The sequence below is a fragment of the Bufo gargarizans genome, chromosome 9 (assembly GCF_014858855.1).
Source record: "Bufo gargarizans isolate SCDJY-AF-19 chromosome 9, ASM1485885v1, whole genome shotgun sequence".
Taxonomy (NCBI): domain Eukaryota; kingdom Metazoa; phylum Chordata; class Amphibia; order Anura; family Bufonidae; genus Bufo; species Bufo gargarizans.
Genome location: NC_058088.1, coordinates 188,430,977 through 188,447,411, shown reverse-complemented (window position 1 = coordinate 188,447,411; position 16,435 = coordinate 188,430,977). Strand labels below are relative to the sequence as shown.

At 39.4% G+C, this 16,435-nt stretch overlaps 1 protein-coding gene across 4 annotated transcripts in view; it reads right to left on the bottom strand.

Annotated features, from left to right (window-relative positions):
- Positions 1-2,786: 2,786 nt before the first annotated feature.
- Positions 2,787-16,435, bottom strand: part of LOC122946147 (glutamate receptor ionotropic, NMDA 1-like) — a 92,296-nt gene continuing 78,647 nt past the window's right edge. For 2 of the 4 annotated variants that reach the window (XM_044305548.1, XM_044305549.1), the window contains 2 exons: positions 12,108-12,218; positions 2,787-2,855 (listed from right to left, as the gene is read on the bottom strand). In XM_044305548.1, the coding sequence (XP_044161483.1) occupies positions 2,787-2,855; positions 12,108-12,218 (180 nt within the window). The remainder of the gene's footprint in view (positions 2,856-12,107; positions 12,219-16,435) is intronic. The other 2 variants (XM_044305550.1, XM_044305551.1) reach the window with 1 other exon arrangement.

Sequence of the window (16,435 nt, the reverse complement as noted above, 5' to 3'; positions counted from 1 at the left end):
CCGCCTAGTGAATAAACTACTCACCAGCAGCAGCAGCTAGACCTGGAGCAGGACCTGAACCAGCAGGTGGTGGCATACTGGGACAGTACCCTGCCACCCCACATTGAAGATCCGCTAGACTACTGGGCAGCCAAACTGGATTTGTGGCCGCAACTAGCAGAGTTTGCCCTAGAAAAGCTGCCCTGCCCGGCCAGTAGTGTGGCATCAGAGCGGGTGTTTACTGCGGATGGGGGCCATAGTTACCCCAAGAAGAACTCGTCTGTCCACCCAAAATGTGGAGAGACTGACCTTTGTCAACATGAATCAGGCGTGGATCAGCCAGGATTTCCAATCACCAATGCCTGATGCATCAGACTAGATCATCCATGGTGCCACACCAACACTTTGACAAAAGGGACCGGTTTCTTCTGGCTACCTGCCTCAGCTACTATTCTGATTCTGCCACCCGCCTGATGCCACACATCTGATGCCAAGTGCTCCTTTTTTCACCCACTATCTTCAGCTGGTAATCGTATTGCCACCCACCTCCCCACTCTGTCACCAGGTCAATGAGTGGTCTCCTGATGCTGCTGCCACCTCCTTACTATGTCACCGGGTCACTCTGGGGTGTCCTGATGCTGCTGCCACCTCCACACTATGTCACCTTGCCACTCTGTGGTCTCCTGAAGCTGCTGCCACCTCCACACTGTCATTGTGCCATTCTGTGGCCTCTTGATGCTGCCGCCACCTCCACACTGACATTGTGCCACTCTGTGGCCTCCTCATGCTGCTTCCACCTCCCCACTATGTCATAGGGCCACTCTGTGGACTTCTCATGCTGTTCCCACCCTCCGCACTTCATGACTGGGCCACTATTTTGCCTTTCGACCTGGCTGACATCATCATTTATTTGACCTTTTCTTCTGATCTGTCGAAAGGAAAAATGAGACGCACAACGGATCCTGTCTGTGTAGCAGCTGTAAGGCCTGTATGGTCCCATCAGAATTGGTTTATGATTTGGTAGCCAAAAGCAGGAGTGGATACAAAACACAGAAGACATGCAAATATTCCATTCATGTGTCATCTCCGTTTTGGATCCACTCCTGTATTTTTGGGCATTAGCAATACTGATGAATTACTGACCAAATGCTGATCGAGTGAAAGTGGATGCTCCACAGACAGGATCCATTTTTTGTGGGTTATTGTTCTGACGGATCAGAGGAAGGGCAAAATAATCAGTGACGTCACCACAACCTTACTGCTGACCCCCCTCTCCACTCTGTCGGGGGGCTCTACTTGTATAAGCGTTTAATATGACAGGCTCTGGAGACATCTATGTGGAATCAGCTGACGACGGTGTAAAAGGAGTGCGCTTCTTCTTGACGCTAACATCAACCTGAGTTATTTAGTCAGTTTTGGCCCCGTGACTGCCCAAATAAGTGAAATGTGCAGTGATTCTAAGAGCGACGCCGGTCATCTGCATGTCATACGGACTCAGTATTATTTCACTACCACAGCAGACTCCCTATGCGTGTTACTGCAAGGCACAGTGTTCTACACCACTATACAGGCTCTCTGTAGCCCTGAAATAGCAGTTTTTATAACGATTCGCCGCAAATAAATTCGGATCAAAACAAATTCGGCAAACCAGCCGACTCAATTTTTTTTTTTCAATTTGCTCATCTCTAATATGTATTAAAAGATATATTAAGTGAAATGGAAAAATTTCTGTTATAATATGGCAATATTCCAGCTCATGTTTACAGGTAATCAATGGAGGTCGCCATGTTGTAGTCTGGACTAATACTTTATGCAGAGAGTGAGACAAGTGAATCAATTGGTAGCCTTCCCGTACACCTATAAATACAAATGGCTGCCACCAGCGTGGGCGCCTGCAGATTGGATTTAAATTTATTTGCAAAAGAAAAAGAATGTACTACTTAAAGGAAACAAAAAAAAATGGCTGCTTTCGTCCAAAACCAGCGCCACATCTGTCCACAGGTTGTGTATAGTATTGCAACTCATCCCCATTCACTTCAATGGACCTGAGCCGCGATACCAGGCATAACCCTGGTGTGGGGCTGTTTTTTTGAATAATGCAGCCATGTTTTTCTAATCCTGTACAACCCCTATTGAAGGGATTGTTCATAATTTTTTTTAGAACCAGTGCCACCATATCCATGGGTGACGTTTGGCATTGCAGCTAGGCCCCTATTCAAGTAAATAGGACTGAGTTGCAATTCCAGAAACAGCCCATGGACATGATGTGCGCTGCTTCCGGAGAACCCAAAAATGTTAAGACGCAAAATAAAAACCTAAAAGATAATAGAAAGCGTTCACATTTCGAATAATACATGTGCAGAAATACACATTCCATGCATATTGAAGACATTTTTGTTGTTGATGGAATAAAAAAAGAGGCAGATGATGATAAGCAGTACGATAATAACACAGATTTAGCAGCAAAAAGGAAATAAAAAAATAAATAAAAATGTTTGAATATTGTTCAACTGTCCAATTTTTCATGTACAGAAAAATAATTAGGAAAAAGGGCAGAGAGAAGGGTTCATTTATTAGGTTGGGGGGGGGAATGAGTTCATTTCTCTCCAGCAAATGTTTGAAGTGTAAAATCCAACCATCGAGCCAGGTGTAGTGGGCAGAGGGGGGTGGGATATTTGGAGAACATGCAGTCCCAGAGTCCTGTTGTGGCCTCGTTCTTACCAGTTATGCAAATGTGAATTGCGTTGCTCTTAGGTCCATTATATACCATCCACAAGCCAGAACAGTCACTGTCTCTCTTCTTTGTACTACACCACAGTGCTAACAGAGGGATCGGACAGATTTAGCTGACCCGTGATGTCAGTTGGATGGTATTGCTGTAAAATACAAATATACAGAGAGGAAAGGTGAGGATCAACCTGGGCCAAGCCTGGACTCTGCCGTTGCAGCTTCTGTTTCATTCTGCAGAGTTTTATGTCTGTAAAAATGACAATATGTTGGGCCAGTTATATATTCAGGTGGCTTACTGGCTGCTGAGAACATTTGTTACACTGATAACGATATACAGGACACACATTGGAGTTTACGGTCATATATTTGATCTGTATTACAGCTGGAAGATGTAGGTGTAGTAATGTATGGAGGGTGCAGGATGTTGTCATAGAAATTAGGGTACTTTTACAGTAGCGTTTAAGTTTTCCGGAATTGAGTTCCGTCATAGGGGCTCAATACCGGAAAAAAATGCTTCAGTTTTGTCCCCATTTATTGTCAATGGGGACAAAACTGAATTAAACGGAATGCTCCAAAATGCATTCCATTCCGTTTAGTTGCGTTCCGATACTGAAGAGCAAACCGCAACATGGATTTTGCTTTCCGTCCTGGGGACGGATCCGTTTTCTCTGACACAATAGGAAACGGATCCATCCCCCATTGACTTTCAATGGAGTTTATGACGGATCTGTTAAAGATAAAACAACCGGATCTGTTCATAACGAATGCAGACGATTGTATTATCAGTAACAAAAGCGTTTTTGCTGAACCCTGCCGGATCCAGAAAAAATGCTAGTGGGAAAGTAGCCTTACAGAGTGTATCCAACCCTGGTACTGCCTAAAATGTCGACTCCTCCCAATCCCAAAGCTGAATACTAAAAACAGATTATGCTTTCTCAAAACTTCAAGAACATTGAGAATAGTCCTTATAAATAAGAAGTTTAAATATATTATTCAGTAATCTCAACAAAACAACAATGTTTTCATAAGATAATTGGGTGCTTTATGGCCTATAAATGCTGTAAAATAACACAAATATAACTACTAATTTACTACTGCTATGTACAAGAATATGACTACTATAATACCGCTCCTATGTACAAGAATATAACTACTATAATACTGCCTCCTATATACAAGAATATAACTACTATAATACTGCTCCTATGTACAAGAATATAACTACTATAATACTGCTCCTATGTACAAGAATATAACTACTATAATACTGCCTACTATATACAAGAATATAACTACTATAATACTGCTCCTATGTACAAGAATATAACTACTATAATACTGCCTCCTATGTACAAGTATATAACTACTATAATACTGCTCCTATGTACAAGAATACAACTACTATAATACTGCTCCTATGTACTAGAATATAACTACTATAATACTGCTTCTATGCACAAGAATATAACTGCTATAATACTGCCTCCTATGTACAAGAATATAGCTACTATAATACTGCCTCCTATGTACAAGAATATAACTACTATAATACTGCTCCTATGTACAAGAATATAACTACTATAATACTGCCTCCTATGTACAAGAATATAACTACTATAATACTGCTCCTATGTACAGAATATAACTACTATAATACTGCCTCCTATGTACAAGAATATAACTACTATAATACTGCCTCCTATGTACAAAAATATAACTACTATAATAAAGCTTCTATGTACAAGAATATAACTACTATAATACCGCTCCTATGTACAAGAATATAACTACTATAATACTGCCTCCTATGTACCAGAATATAACTACTATAATACTGCTCCTATGTACAAGAATATAACCACTATAATACTGCTCCTATGTAGAAGAATATAACTACTATAATACTGCCCTGTGTACAAGAATATAACTACTATAATACTGCTCCTATGTACAAGAATATAACTACTATAATACTGCCTCCTATGTACAAGAATATAACTACTATAATACTGCTCCTATGTACCAGAATATAACCACTATAATACTGCTCCTGTGTACAAGAATATAACTACTATAATACTGCCCCTGTGTACAAGAATATAACTACTATAATACTGCTTCTATGTACAAGGATATAACTACTATAATACTGCTCCTATGTACAAGGATATAACTACTATAATACTGCTCCTATGTACCAGAATATAACTACTATAATACTGCTCCTATGTACAAGAATATAACTACTATAATACTGCTCCTATGTACAAGAATATAACTACTATAATACTGCCTCCTATATACAAGAATATAACTACTATAATACTGCTTCTATGCACCAGAATATAACTACTATAATACTGCTTCTATGCACAAGAATATAACTGCTATAATACTGCCTCCTATGTACAAGAATATAGCTACTATAATACTGCCTCCTATGTACAAGAATATAACTACTATAATACTGCTCCTATGTACAAGAATATAACTACTATAATACTGCCTCCTATGTACAAGAATATAACTACTATAATACTGCTCCTATGTACAGAATATAACTACTATAATACTGCCTCCTATGTACAAGAATATAACTACTATAATACTGCCTCCTATGTACAAAAATATAACTACTATAATAAAGCTTCTATGTACAAGAATATAACTACTATAATACCGCTCCTATGTACAAGAATATAACTACTATAATACTGCCTCCTATGTACCAGAATATAACTACTATAATACTGCTCCTATGTACAAGAATATAACCACTATAATACTGCTCCTATGTAGAAGAATATAACTACTATAATACTGCCCTGTGTACAAGAATATAACTACTATAATACTGCTCCTATGTACAAGAATATAACTACTATAATACTGCCTCCTATGTACAAGAATATAACTACTATAATACTGCTCCTATGTACCAGAATATAACCACTATAATACTGCTCCTGTGTACAAGAATATAACTACTATAATACTGCCCCTGTGTACAAGAATATAACTACTATAATACTGCTTCTATGTACAAGGATATAACTACTATAATACTGCTCCTATGTACAAGGATATAACTACTATAATACTGCTCCTATGTACCAGAATATAACTACTATAATACTGCTCCTATGTACAAGAATATAACTACTATAATACTGCTCCTATGTACAAGAATATAACTACTATAATACTGCTCCTATGTACAAGGATATAACTACTATAATACTGCTCCTATGTATAAGAATATAACTACTATAATACTGCTCCTATGTACAAGGATATAACTACTATAATACTGCTCCTATGTACCAGAATATAACTACTATAATACTGCTCCTATGTACAAGATTATAACTACTATAATACTGCTCCTATGTACAAGAATATAACTACTATAATACTGCTCCTATGTACAAGAATATAACTACTATAATACTGCTCCTATGTACAAGAATATAACTACTATAATACTGCTCCTATGTACAAGACTATAACTACTATAATACTGCCTCCTATGTACAGGAATATAACTACATTTCCATAAGATGTAAGTGTGTAATGTCTAACATACTTGTTGGATGGTTCCTCAGAGTGATAGATAAGATGTCTATACACACTAGATCTATGTCAACCAAACTCTCTGATTTCGGTGAGTTTTCCTACCATCTAATGTGTATTGGGGCCTCCTGACTCTTCTGACTGCTGATGTCAGGGAGATGAGCGTCACTGTTTGGGGCGGCAGAAACTGATGATGGTAAATAGCACTCTGAATCTCTATTGGGTAATCTTCCAATTGACAGAATAGAAATGACTTTTCCGTGGAGGACCTGTTTCCTTTGTGCCTTGAAGTGTGAACAAAGACTGTTAAAGGCGGCTTTACACGTCCTGATGTTAAAGCCAATTCCTTCCCGACAGTCGGCTGCTCGTTCAGTGGAGGTGATCGCTGTATTTACATGCGGTGATCTCCATCACAGTATGAGGACAAGCGGTCGCTATTAATACCCCTCGTCCTCGTACAGCTGCATTGTTTCTGGTCAGCGGATCGCTGTTTAGACCGCATGATGATTAATGTGCCTGCACGAATTACAGGATCACCCATGAACCAGTGTTTCTGCGGCACATTTAGATGGACAGATTGTTGGGAACGAGCGTTCGTAGGTACGATCGTTCCCGATAATATGCCCAACTATTGGGCAGTCTAGAAGGTACAGTGGAGCCACTGTAAATGTGTTTTCAAGGTGCATCTTCCTGGAAGGGTTTATTTAATGGGCGTCAAAGTCCATTGCTCTTGAGCAGCTCCAGGCAAATCTTGGTATGTATTAGGGGTCTCCTAAAATCTACCATTGATGCTTATTTGACAGGTAGATTGTACGCTTTTATAGTAATAAGATATCTATTTTTTATTTTGCTCCCCTGCTTGTTATCTTGTGTTTTACCGTGTTTTTTTATACTCCATTTACCTCCAGAGCAGCATTCCTAATTCTGCTGGTTTTTGTACAGTACAATGAAGAATGGAAGCTCAGATGACCATTTAGACAAGGGTGTGCGCTCGACTGCAACCATCGACATTGCCCCGATGTATCTTAAAAGGTAAAGTAACTTTTTCACATAGTCTTATTCATTAATGTCTACAGTTCGTTTACAGACGCATTTCTCTCCATAGTAACAGACTACAAACAAACCCTGTGCAGTCTGATATTGCAGTCTTGTGTCACCTCCTTCCACCTGCCTCCTCATTTACTGTCTGAGCTTCTCAAGAGGAGATCAGACTACACCGGGTTTGTTTGTAGTCTGTAACCATGTCAACACGGTAGATTTTTAATTCCGATGATTTTTTTAAATGTTATTTTAAATAGATTGAAACAATCAAGAAATACACATGGCCTGTTATATATTATGTCACATCCAAGTGTGGATGCAGAAGAAGGTCGAATGCAGCTTTGAAGGTGAATAGAGCAGCATTTTCCTGAGGTGTGTACGCAGATTTAACTGAAATGCTATATGTTGAGGAATGCACTTTGATTAATTTTTTAATTTTATTAATTTTGATGGACTTAGGGCTATTTGTGAGGTCTCTGTGTGGTAGAAGTTACAGGGAGACTTGGATATTCAGCATCTGCCTTCCAGTTCTTTTCTTATTTCTATCTAAAATAGAAGGTTAAAAATACAACCGTCCTTCATTGTGCCGCCTCGGCAGGGGAGGCTTTGTCCTGCCATCTCAGCGCAAGGCGAGAAAAAAGCTGCAATGTGTTAGAAGATAAAGCGCCATTGTGTGCCGGTCTGATCTGTGCACGGTGTGTGCCGTGTACGCTCTGCGGCCCTCAAAGCACACGCTCAGTATGTGGTTGTGTTGCTGCCGCCTCTGCCTGACTATGTGTAAGAACTACAAGGTGACACTGACCTGGCAGTAATAGATATGGAATCAGGATTAAAGGGAGTCTGTCACCAGCTCAGCTGAATGTAATGATACCTTTCACTTAGCGAAAAGTGCTTTTAATTAATATGCAAATGAGCAGTTAAGTGCACAGAGGGTGGGACCAAGCCTTGCTCCTCCTGCTTTTTCTGCCAGCCCCTCCCCCTGTTTCTTGATCATGCGGTTCTCACCAAGCTCAACGGCCCTAATGCGCTGCCATTTCTATGTGGTAATGAGCTGCATTATGGTGGACATATGTTGAGTGAAAGATCTACCCTTCCTCAGGTGTCCTACATATTGCTGCAAAACCTCCTATATCTTGCACACAATGAGAGTGAAAGATAAATAATCTATGCTATGAGGCAGTGGTCTCCAACCTTTGCGTGGTTCTCTACAACTCCCAACATACTATGTCAAAGAGTTTCACCACAGTGGAACAGTCAAAGGTTGGAGCCCAAGGAAGGATCATATTGATTGGACTGAGGTTTTTCCAATATGGTGGAAGATCTCAATGTGTAGTTGGCCATCAGAAGTGACCCTTATCTCTTCTTGGGATATTTTTTTTATCACAAGTTACAAGGGTGTCCAACCATGACATGCACAGTGTTATTCATATGACCCATTTTACAATGCATTCGGAAAGTCTTCAGACCCTTTCACTTTTTTCTCACATTTTGTTATGTTGCTCCTTGTGCTAAAATGTAAAAAATAAATCAAGTTTCCCCCATCATTCTGCACTTAATGCCCCATAATAAGAAGGTGAAAAAGAGAATTTTAGAAATTTTTAGCAAATTTGTTAAATAGGAAAAACTCAAATTTCGCCTGGACATAAGTATTCAGACCTTTTGCTCTGACTCTTGACATTTAGCTCTGGGGCCTCCCATTTCTCTGGATCATCTTTGAGATGTTTCTCCACCTTGGTACCTGTGTCACCTGTGGTAAATTCAGTGTATTGGACATGATTTGAAAGACACAGCACTGTCTATATAAGGTCTCACAGCAAAAATCAAGCCATGAGGCGGAAAGAACTGCCCGCAGAGCTCAGAGACATGATCTTCCTGAGGTACACATCTGGGGAATGGGATGAAAGCATTTCTGCTGCACTGAAAGTTCCCAAGAGCACAGTGGCCTTCATCAGGACCCAACCGCCCATAGACTGTACAGGGAAATTTACCAGTGGGCTGATGCTTACGCTGCCGACCAGGTACATTCATTAATGCTAGGAGCATCAGACGCCCTCCTGAATTCAAGTACTCAGCACAATGATACAGTTGAATACTGCAGCGGGGTGGCAGTATTTTTTGCTGCACTGCAATATTGCTGGCCTCATCTACTTCTGTTGTCCTTTCCTACTTGCATTGCTCCAACTTCTTTTCAGTTTGGACCCACCTACAACATTAGGCTACTTTATTTTTTTATTTTTTTTCAGGGTCTCTTTTAAGTTCTCAGTCCATCCCTGGCCTTCATAATTCTTAAATGGAAGAAGTTTGCAACAACCAGGATTCTTCCTAGAGCTGGCAGCCCCACCAAACTAAGTAATCAGAGGAGAAGGGCCTTGGTAGGAGAGGTGGCCAGGAACCCAATGGTCACTAGCTTAGCTACAAAGATTCTGTGTGCAGATGGGAGAAACTTCCAGAAGGTCGACAATCACTGCAGTCCCCACCAATCTGGGGGACTGAATACTTATGTCCTCAGTAAAGGATTTTTTTCTGTTTAAATAAATGAAACTTGAACATTTTATCACCTTCTCATTATGAGGAATCGGGTGCAGAATGAAGGTGGAAAACTGGATTTATTTTTTATTTTAACACAAGGCCAAATCATAACAAAATGTGAAAAAGTGAGAGTCTGAAAACTTTCCAAATGCACTGTTTGTTGTCTTTGTACTTATCTGAGGATAAAAATCCTTGAACCGCTGAACCACGAGATAAAATAATAGATTCATTTACTGCGCTGATTTATCTTTAGCCTTAAAACTGGATATCTTTAGATAAGCCATATATACATGACATGTCAGTTAGTTCTTTTTATCTAGATATTCTAAACTCTCTGGGACATCAGAAATCATTAACATGGCCATACATATTAGATAGAACTATGTTGATGGTTGAAAAACCATTGATGCTTCTACACCTTCAACATCTCATGTATATGGCCACCTTTAAAAGATGTGATTCCCGTCAATGTGCCCATATGCCTGTCAATAGCTGCCACTCAGCCAATAGCTTTTCTTCCTGACTCCCAAATACACCATGGGCTCAGCAAACGATGCATGTATTCTTAATGGAGAGAGATAGTACAACTGACAACTCTGGCGGTGGCGGCTTATCTATCTCTTGAGAACAAATGATTGGAAGCTGAAATCCCACATGCCTGATCCTTCTGTCCTCCAACATCATCTGTCAGGGTGAATCAGCACATCCCCATACAAATTAAATGGAATGATTTAGAAGAACAGTCCTGGACAGTTGATGTCTGTTGTAAGCCTTGTTCCGGGCCTAAAAGAGTGGAGCACAAAAGGGAAAATCCTGGTCTCATGCTCCGCCCCTGTAGAACCACAAAAGGGAGAATCCTGGTCTCATGCCCCGCCCCTGCAGAACTTGTACTAGGTATAATATATAACTTTTTGCCCAAGTCTTCCCGTAATAATAAGTCACTCATCGGTGACCAGATATCTACATAACTTTAGGGTTGGATGAGACCTCCACTACCCTCTCTCAATATCCACCTATTAATTACAACAGTCGATGTCTACAGTCTATTGTATCCAATGGAGGATGGGGAAAAATTAACGTGAGATATCAGTAATAGATGTAACTGTAGAATATGTTGGAACGTTTTGCAAAATTATGTTCTAATGGTGCAGCCTACATCAGCGCCTGGTTACCCATTGCCTAAGGTGATTTTTATGGTAGGTAGGTTTAGACAGTATGTCATAGTGTGTGTATGTATATGATGTATACAAATTGATTAAACTGTGACGATATACAAGGTATACAAACCTAGCACATGGTACATCCACACAAAAAAAATTAACATTGGTTTTAGAAACAAATTTACCCTAACGAACTGACATTTATAAAAACACAGTAAAAACCAGTAACATACAGTTTGACAATTCTGATTTTGTACAGTATTTTTGTGTTGGTATTAATTACCCTATAAAAATAGTTTTCTTAATCAAGCAAATTGTTGCATTTGGAATTAATGGAACACATCTGGAAGGGGTTGAGAGTTAAAGGGGGGGGGGGGGTCGATTTTGGGGTGTGTGGGTGGGGGGGGGGTCTCTTCAGCAAGGTGCTGTCATCACAAACAAAAAGAGTACACAAACTTGTGACACAAACATGACCCTTAGTGATGTGAAACTTTGCCAAAATAACAAAAATATAGTGTGTGTCCAGAAAGCTTACAACAACGAACAGGAAGGAACACGTAAAAAAATCATAAAAATAAAAGTAAACACCAAAAAGTCTCGGTAAAAGATCGGCACCAATAAACGCAAAGAATTTTCTTAAATTTTTTTAGTTTTTTTTTAAGAATTAAAAAAATTATGCCATTAGCGGTGTCTTCAGACTGACAAAAAATTTATAGATCGGCTCCATGTTTGATGATGGAGCCCAGAAAATTTAAATTTCCTTAGATTTCGATGACTGACTCTTGACAAAAACATGGGGCTGGAATGTACTTGCATGTACAATGCGCAGCTTCTGGATGGGCATTTGGCAACCAATGAAATGGTAGAAGGAATTAAGAAACAGAGAGAGAGAGAGAGCCAGAGACAAAGACGAAGAATTAGAAGAGAAGATTAAGAGGTTGAGCCATACAGAAAAGAGAGCAAGCAAGAGACAGAAAGTAAGAGAAAGCAAAGCTCTTCCTCTGAGAGTGCAAGCAAGAGAGAGAGATAGAGAGAGTAAGAGCGAGAGAGTAAGTCAGAGAGAGAGAGAAAGAGAGCTGAATTCTTCTTCCTTACCGTGTCTTTGCAGGACCTACGTCTCTTGAAGCTGGAGGCCAGGGTTGAGGTGATGGACCTAAAAGAGGCTTTCTTTTTAGGGTCAGGTTCTGCTCTACCACTTTTTCTATCCTAAAATGAATATGTATAAGCAATTAGATACCTAATGTGCCTCTCTTTCAACTACCTCTATACCGAATATAGTCCAAGGTGACAAGAGGTTGGCCTATCTCTTAAGACTCTGTATGGACTATGGTCTAAGGATTATTGTCACCTAGCTACGGTGGATTCATGGTCAAGGAGGACATGTCAACAAAATGGTCACCAGTTATATAGTAGAAGGTTTACTAGTTGTACTGGGTAAGATCCACCAATGTCTTCTACAGAACTTGGAGTCAAAGAAGGAGTTGTGTATCTACATCTACTTTGCTTAAACATGGGCTTTGTTAATTAGGGGAAAAAATTCCTGAATTACATACATAATGCTCTACTGGGCGATAGTTAAATGCCAATTTAAGTTACGGTGACCATGGACAGTGGCAGTGGACTCTAAGTGCATCTATTAGGGGGTATAAGGACTGTGTGGGTGTCTAGAGAAGGTTAGGCTCTTTAAGCTGGAGGCAATGTCACAAGAAAGATAGAAGACGGCATTAGAAAGCAGCCATTGTATGAGATTTCTGTAAAAAATGTAGTCAAAAATTTTAATGGTGCATTGGCGCAAAGCGTTTTTGTTTGTTGTTTTTTGTCCAAAAGCAAAAATAAATAAAAAGAAAGAAAAATGAAAATAATACTTTCTAAAAAAAAAAAAAAAAAATAGCAAATGAAATAAGAGAAGCATTAGCTATTTTTGACATTGCATAAGAAAATGTTGTGAAATCATAAAAGGTGGGAGAGAAAAGAAAAAGATGAGGCTTGTTCTGTTATACCAACACTGAGTATAACAAAAATTTATTCCATAGGTGCCCAGGCACCATCAATGGGATAAATTTTGGGATTTGTTGTTTTCCTTTTCGATAGGCATGCACAAATGGGGTTTAAGCGGGATGGATGGCATGGAATGACTATATTTTGCTCCATGTATTATCCCAAATCCAAATTTTTGCTTAAACAAATAGATTTTTTCCACTTGCCTTCCTTCTAGTAACGTGACAGACTTTTGTTTTCTGAAGTTCCCACCTGTGGAAAGGTCTCAGATTGTAAGATTGTTTTTATTAATTTTTTTTCACAGTCCCCACAGAGTGACATGCACACGTAACATGTACAAAAAAAAATTTCCCCTACGTTGACACGGGGCGCAGGGGATTTCTAGAAGGTTGGCAAGTGAAAATTGTGGTGCTCGTGACAGTCTAGTGCCCCTGGCTGGCAGACTTCTCCCCGAACGAACACGAAGGGAGAGAGTTCCCGAGAGACCAGACACCAGAAATTAAGCTCTTACCATCTGTAGTTAACAAGCTGAAATTTTTGGGGGGGAGGGGTGCAACAAAATTGAAAAAATATATATATCTGAGAAACGTTCCGTATCGGGATTGAAAAATAACATGTACACCTATAAATCTATATTGTTTTTGCTGTTTTTGGATTTTTCACCATGATCTGACCCCCAAGTTTCTGGAAAAATATAGCTCGTGTTTCTTGTACAACTTACAAGATTGATTAAGACATTATAAAGGATCTACGGCACTAATTAATTTTCTCTTCGTCTGTATTTTAAGGGCAAGGCTCCTTCATACAGGATCCAATGGGAAGGTTTTTTTTATCTTGCTAGATTTCGATCAACTTGAATGCCATTTCTCTTGGATCCTACTCTGTTCTGAAAGCAATATATTCTATATCTAACAAGCAAAGGCTAAAAAAATAAATAAAAAAATTACAAAAATTCTGGAATTTCACATACGGAGTCCTGACCCTCAGGTTGTGAACCTCCATCCAGATGTCACAGGGGTGCGTTCTTTAGTAAAGCATGGAAACTAGAGAGAACCATTTGTTTTGATGGCGGCTCCCCCCTGAGGACAAAAGGATCAGGCATGTTAAAATCCAACTATCTGATCCTTGTCTCCCTCGACAGCGTATGTCAGGAGGACCTCATATACATGAGATGGTTGGTTGGTCCTGCTGAAATCAGAAGCTCCAGCCAACATACATCTAATGTGTATGGCAAGCTGACATTTTTATGACTGTCCCCCAATTGTTTTCTCAGACAATACTATGGTTTTTTTTTTATATTTACCCAGTTGTTATAACCCCCTCCCACCTCTAAATCATTGTCTAGGTCTCCCAGGTCTGCAGGACCTCACAGAAAGAGCACATGCACCACAATAATTTATATGAATTCATCTTGATTATGTAGATTGCAACTGCACTTTAGTTTTTTTATAGTATTTTTTTTATGTTTTTTTCACAAACCTGTTTTGTTTATTCATTCATATAAACTTTTTTTTTTAATAACCAGCATCTGTCTTCAAATTTTTTTTACCAGTAGATTAACAGCAACATGGCAACTAATCATGTATCATACTACAGGACAGACATGGGTTCGTTATCCATTTGTCACCAACATATGGGGAGGTATTGGTGGACTGCGCGGACTGTTGGTGTTTGACGAGCCTCAATATCTTGGTGACTCAGACACATGGTTATGTGATAGCCATGGGGCTTGTGTTTCAGTGTGGAACATGGAGGTTGTATGGAAAATATATGAAGTTGTATGAAATAGTAAAGAACCCATGTGGATGCTGTAGACCATCAGGAAAGTGCAGTCCAATATAACATCAATGAAATGGATTCACTTGGTCACGTTTCTTTGTTGCCCCGGCTGAAAGGGAAGGGTTAGTCCAACATCACATTCAACAGAATATGACTTCCTGTATACGCACACATATATAAATAGTATTTCCTGCTGATACAAAAGACAAAAACTAAAACTGCAGTATTGCATTTTAACAATAAAAAAATTTTATTGAATATTTTTGGCTTTTTGCCATACATGTAATATTATAAGATTATCCAAAGGTTGCCTTTAGTAAATCTAATAGGGTCTCTGATAATCATGACTTCCATCCAAGCCCCTCAGAAATTGTGTCCCCCTGCGATGTAACATTTTATCACCCTATATTCAATATGCAAAAACAGATGGCGATCAGGGTGCCCCAATTTATGGGGTTTCTCGGCGGGAATGGATGCATACATGCTTTTGCTAGGACTACCTTGAAAACCAAACCACAAACTTCGAGTGGCTTATGTAAATTCCACCCAAAAGTAGGCTTTCCCAAGCTGAGTTTAAAGGCTATGTACACCTTTTGGGGGCAATTTGTTTTATTATTATTGCATTGTACTCATTTTGAGCTAAAAATATTTTTTTCAATTGATCTTTACTAAAAATATGGAATTCTTTTTTGTGTACAGAGCTGAGATGCTCTAGTAGCAGCCTGTGGATTTTCTGTCCTTTTCGTCATTTGGGGAGCTGACAGGCTCCTCATCACTGCTCTCTGACATTATAAACACTCATTAGAGCTCAGTTTGTATCTTACTGATAAGAATGTGGCTTAAATAAGTGTTTATGACCTCTTAGTAGTTTAGAGATAAGGTTTATTAGATGACCGGCACTATGTGAAAGTACCAGTCACACAGCTAGAAAAACTGTTAAATCTTTGTGACAGAATGGCTCAATATTTTTTAATAAAGGCCAATTGAAAATATGATTTTTATCCAAAAATTTTAAAAATGCAATCATACACAAATATTGCCTCTGAAGGTATACATAGCCTTTTAAATTTCTTGATTTTTGCAATTCAAATTTTGGCAACAGTGAGGATGGTACTAAAGAGATTCTGTCAAGATGTTTCCACCTACATTTTCCAAGCTCTTTCCATTCCCCCTATTCATTAGCAGAATGGGAACAAACCAACTTTCAGCTGACAATCTTGTTGCTATGGATCTACTGCCCAGCAACAAGATCATTTTGTAGAAGGTTGTCAAACAACATCTCCCTAGAAACCAGTCTGGCTTAGTTCACTAAGTTCTTCAAAAAGGCCCGAGATGGAGAAGTAAGAATTTACAGTGTTCACAGATATGTTCCTCTTAAGGTGGCCAAACACATTCAATAGCTGTTGCCTGAACAATGGTTCAGCCAACAGCCATCTCTAATGGCTCCCTCAGAAACACATACACGTTCAGCTCAGCCGAAGGGGGGAGTGGAGAAGGCCTCAGCCAGACACCTCTGGTGGCAACTTATCTCCCAGGAGAACAGAGGGATCATCAGGCAAATATATTCACTTTGCCTGGACCTTCTGTCCCCCAACGATATCCGTCGGGAGCTCCAATTAGATTGTCAGACAAACCTGCCGTTCTTT